General features: G+C 43.7%; 1 protein-coding gene across 1 annotated transcript; it reads left to right on the top strand.

Moving 5' to 3' along the window:
• Positions 1–127: 127 nt before the first annotated feature.
• On the top strand, positions 128–4,208 carry NSA2 (NSA2 ribosome biogenesis factor). Its single transcript, XM_040542025.1, has 6 exons — positions 128–269; positions 595–782; positions 1,438–1,588; positions 1,903–2,082; positions 3,080–3,272; positions 3,938–4,208. Exons 1-6 carry the CDS (start codon positions 267–269, stop codon positions 4,003–4,005), a joined length of 783 nt encoding a protein of 260 aa, XP_040397959.1. The 5' UTR covers positions 128–266; the 3' UTR covers positions 4,006–4,208.
• The last annotated feature ends 381 nt before the right edge of the window (positions 4,209–4,589 follow it).

The raw sequence follows: 4,589 nt of genomic DNA, 5'->3' as shown, positions 1-4,589 counted from the left end.
CGCTCTCCGGAACCGCGCCGAGCCCCGGCCTCCCACCCCGGCCTCAGCAGACGCAGCGGCCCCGCCCGCGGCTCCAGCCCTGCCCGCCGCCTTCTTCGCCCCTTTTTCGCCCCGCCGAGCCGGGTGCCGGGCTCTAGAGACGCGCAGGAGGCCGCCCGGCCCCGCGGAGAACCAAAGAGCCGCCGCCGGGGGAGCGTTTCCAGCCGGGGCGGCCGCGCGGGGGGACCGCCCTTTTGGCAGCGCGGGGAGGCCGCGGGGAGGCCGCCATGGTGGGCATGGGACGGGACGGGACGGGGGAAAGTGGGGACGGGGACGGAGCATGGGGTATGGGGACGGGGTATGGGGTATGGGGACGGGGTATGGGGTATGGGGACGGGGTATGGGGTATGGGGACGGGGTATGGGGTATGGGGTATGGGGTATGGGGACGGGGTATTGGGTTGGGGGACGGGGACGGAGTATGGGGGGTGGGGATGGGGATGGGGTCAGGGTTTGGGGGATGGGGATGGGGTCGGGGTTTGGGGGATGGGATATGGGATATGGGGACAGGGTTGGGTTTGGGTTTGGGTTTGACCCCGCTGCCCCGCACCCACAGCCACAGAACGAGTACATTGAGCTGCACCGCAAGCGGTATGGGTACCGCCTGGACTACCACGAGAAGAAGAGGAAGAAGGAGGGCCGGGAGGCCCACGAGCGGTCCAGGAAGGCCAAGAAGATGATTGGGCTGAAGGCCAAGCTCTACCACAAGCAGCGGCATGCCGAGAAGATCCAGATGAAAAAGACGTGAGTAGCCACTGCTCCCCTGGCATCGGCCGGTCATCCTGGCACTGGAGGAATTCACAGAGCTATAAAGAGATAGTTGTTTGGTCATACGTTGCACTTAAATATCGCTTAATTTTTAGGATGGAATGGTTAAGGCGTAATCTGACCTCCCCTCTTCTCAACTCATGTGTTTACCAATGCAGTTAACAATTCTGTTCCTAAAAGCATTCGTTAAAATAAGCATTAATTAGCAGTAGCAATGACAATCATGTAGCTGTGACACAATACAAAAATACTGTATTGGCTTTAGCACTGCACAGATGTGCTTGGCTTTGAGAGTTAGACTCTTTGCTTTAAGCTATTCAGAAATTCCTTAGTAAGAGACATGCCTTGTATTCCTGTCTTGTCAGGAATTGACAGGCTTTGATGCACTCTGTAATCTGTCAGCCGTTATATTAAGAGAAATAACTAGTTTTCCATGAAAAATATTTAGGATTATTCCTTAAATCTAAATACATACTACATTACATTGTTTACAAATATCTCTTTAAAAAAAAAAAAAAAAAAGAGTAGGCACTACCTGAGGTAGGAGGCTATCATATCTCAAAATGTGTTTTTTTTTTCTATTCTTAATACTGAGTGGGTTTTCAAAAATAGTGTGTTTCTTTCTTTGCAGCATTAAAATGCATGAAAAGAGAAAGACAAAGGAAAAGAATGATGAAAAAACACCTAAAGGAGCTGTACCAGCATACCTGCTGGACAGAGAAGGCCAGTCACGGGCTAAGGTTCTCTCTAACATGATCAAACAGAAGAGAAAAGAGAAAGCGGTAAGTAACTGTATTAAAAGCCAGATACTTGGTATTTTGTGTGACAATGATCACATTGTGGTATTGATGCTGAAGCAAACTCTAAATATCGATACTATATGAAAGCTGAAACTGAATAGCATACCAGTCTTGAACAAAGCACGTGCAATGTCTTGATTTTCATAAATTTAAATACTAATTAAAATAAGTAGCTATAAGGTATATAAAAAGATACAGTCTACAGGTACTCTCTTTGGTTATATTTTATTTTATTCTTTGGTTGTCTCCTTCGATTTAGCACATCTATGACTTAATGACAATTATGTTTTCTGCAGGGGAAATGGGAGGTTCCTGTGCCAAAGGTCCGTGCACAGGCAGAAACAGAAGTTTTAAAAGTGATTCGTACAGGGAAGAGAAAGAAGAAGGCCTGGAAGAGAATGGTTACAAAAGTTTGTTTTGTTGGAGATGGCTTTACTAGGAAACCTCCTAAATATGAACGATTCATTCGACCAATGGTAATGTTCTTGAGACTCAAAGAATGTTTAAGTAATAAATGTCTTGACTTGCTGTTCTGAGTTTGGTAAGGAAACTTCCTTGTGTGATAATGCACTTGATTACTGCTGATTTAGAGTGTTCTTAGTAGTTTCCTGCAGAAATGTCAACTTAGAATAACTGGCAGGTGGGGAGATACCCCTGCAGTCACAGCCACTGCCTGTGTTGGAATGTTTCCACTCTTACTCAGATGACACGAATGAGTTAAATCCATGAACTCTCAAATCAGGAAGGTCTGTAGGAGCAGTACTTTGGAAACCTCTGTCTTTTTCAAGCTACTGTGATTCTGTCAGCTGCAGAGGCCGACTCGGTTGTAGGACTCAAGTACTCTGTCCTCCTGGTTTGCTAACAAAGCTTGAAGCACAGTGGTGACAGTATGCAAGGGAAATGCTGTTCCTGCCTGGCCTTGTCTTAACACAGCTGCGAAGAACAGTGTCTAGGCTCTGCCTGCCTAGCAGTGCACAGGAGGGAAGATCAGATTCAGTAAGGCAGCAGAGTTTTTATATAAATACAAAGTAGAAGCCTTGAGTAGGTTTTTATTGACACACAAAAGGTTATGGTACTTAGTGGTAAAGCCCCCTTTAAAGAGCATGGGTTCTTAGATAGAAAGAGGTGTAATAGATGGGTGTTTAATATTTTGTAATATGTGAAAGGTTTTCTCAGGTTTACAAGAATAAAGGAAACGTTTCAAGTCCAAAAACCAGTAGGACTGTTAAATGCTTTACTGTAAACTCCTCGTTTCTTCATGGAACCTGTGGTAGCAAGTATTCTTCTTGAGCTACTCTTGTTTTTTATCAGGTTCTTAACAAACCTGGCATTCTATACCAGGCAGATGACATTCTATATTACGGATTGTTTCATTCTTCCCAGTCTGTTAAAATGCATAAAGCTGAGGACATAATGTGCTAAATTAGCTGTGAGAGCTTAAAAACTAATTTGTTCCAACTCTTTGTGCAATAGGGCTTACGTTTCAAGAAGGCACATGTGACACATCCTGAACTGAAAGCTACTTTTTGCCTGCCTATCCTTGGTGTAAAAAAGAATCCGTCTTCTCCTTTGTATACAACGTTGGGGGTAATTACCAAAGGTACTGTCATTGAAGTGAACGTGAGTGAGCTCGGCCTGGTGACGCAAGGCGGCAAAGTTATCTGGGGTAAGTAGTTAAACTAGCTGCACTGAATAACTAGTTTTAAGTCTTTATTGCCTGGTGTATTCTGAAGGCTCTGTCCTGTAAAATAGATCATTGTAATTTATCCATGTTAGGTTTTGGCTGTAGCAGAAGCAATTACTGGACAGCTATAAAAACACTAGTTTTATTTAACATTAGGCTTTCAGTTCAGACTTTCAACATCAAATTAGGCAAAGTTCAGAAAAATGAATTAACTTGCTTGCCTGCGTCTTGCATTAAGAAGTGTTAAAAGGCTATAAAGACCTAACCATGTAAACTATGAATAACTAAGTTCTCAGTGGAAGTTGTATGTAGAAGTGTCTTCATTCCATCAGGCTAACTTCTTTTAACAGTGAGGTTGACTTGGACAGCAGAACGTGTAGCCAAACTTATGTTTTGGTGTTTTTAAATGCACCTAGATCTACTCTTAAGAATGCATTTATAAAAACAGCCTGAGTAGTAATTGAGAATGGAAGTTTGCAACTCATCAGAAAGTGTATTTAGATTTCAGAATGCTTTCAGTTTGGGAACAGGAATGTCTTCCCCTTCTAAGGAGACTCGTGGATTAAACTTGCAAACATGCAAAATTCTTACTTGCTGTATAGCCTACTTCAAGCTTTTGTAAACATTTCATTTCCTTTTCTCTTTAGGGAAATACGCACAAGTAACAAACAATCCAGAAAATGATGGCTGTATTAACGCGGTTCTGCTCGTCTAAGCTGTGTTTGATACTAAGCATTGGACGCTGACTCTTACAAAATCGGTGCAGTTTCAACAAGTTTGGAAGATCTCTGGAACCTTCAACCATTCAGGAACATTGGCGCCAGAAGCTGGTCAGGAATTTAAATGCGCCAGAAAGGACTGTTCAGATTTCTAACCTGTTCAGCTGAACACTGTCTAAATAAAGTAATTTGGTTTTCATGCTTGACTGACATGGTGTGGATTTGAACTAAATCTTGTCAACTCTACAGTAGCAGTTGCCTGGCTTAGATAATATTCTATAAATTTTTAGCTCACATTCCTATCAATAGGAAATAAAGCCATTATCTCCCATGATGGCCCACTGTAAAGCTAAAGTTACAGAGGAGCATGCGGACTTGCACTCAGCTTCTGGGAAAGTAGTAGTGGTGGAAGGATGCAGACTTACTGCAGACGGACATCAGAAATTGAGCACTCTAGTTTGGTACTTGCCCCTACAGAAGGATGGGGTTGGATCACATCTGCATTGTGGGGGTGTGGGAAGCTTACTAGAAGGGCAATGACTTTTTTCTTATTACCTCCATTATTTCTTCCCTTTGCATC

This window comes from Cygnus olor, chromosome Z, assembly GCF_009769625.2.
Source record: "Cygnus olor isolate bCygOlo1 chromosome Z, bCygOlo1.pri.v2, whole genome shotgun sequence".
NCBI classification, from domain to species: domain Eukaryota; kingdom Metazoa; phylum Chordata; class Aves; order Anseriformes; family Anatidae; genus Cygnus; species Cygnus olor.
This window is presented reverse-complemented; position numbering and strand designations above follow the sequence as displayed.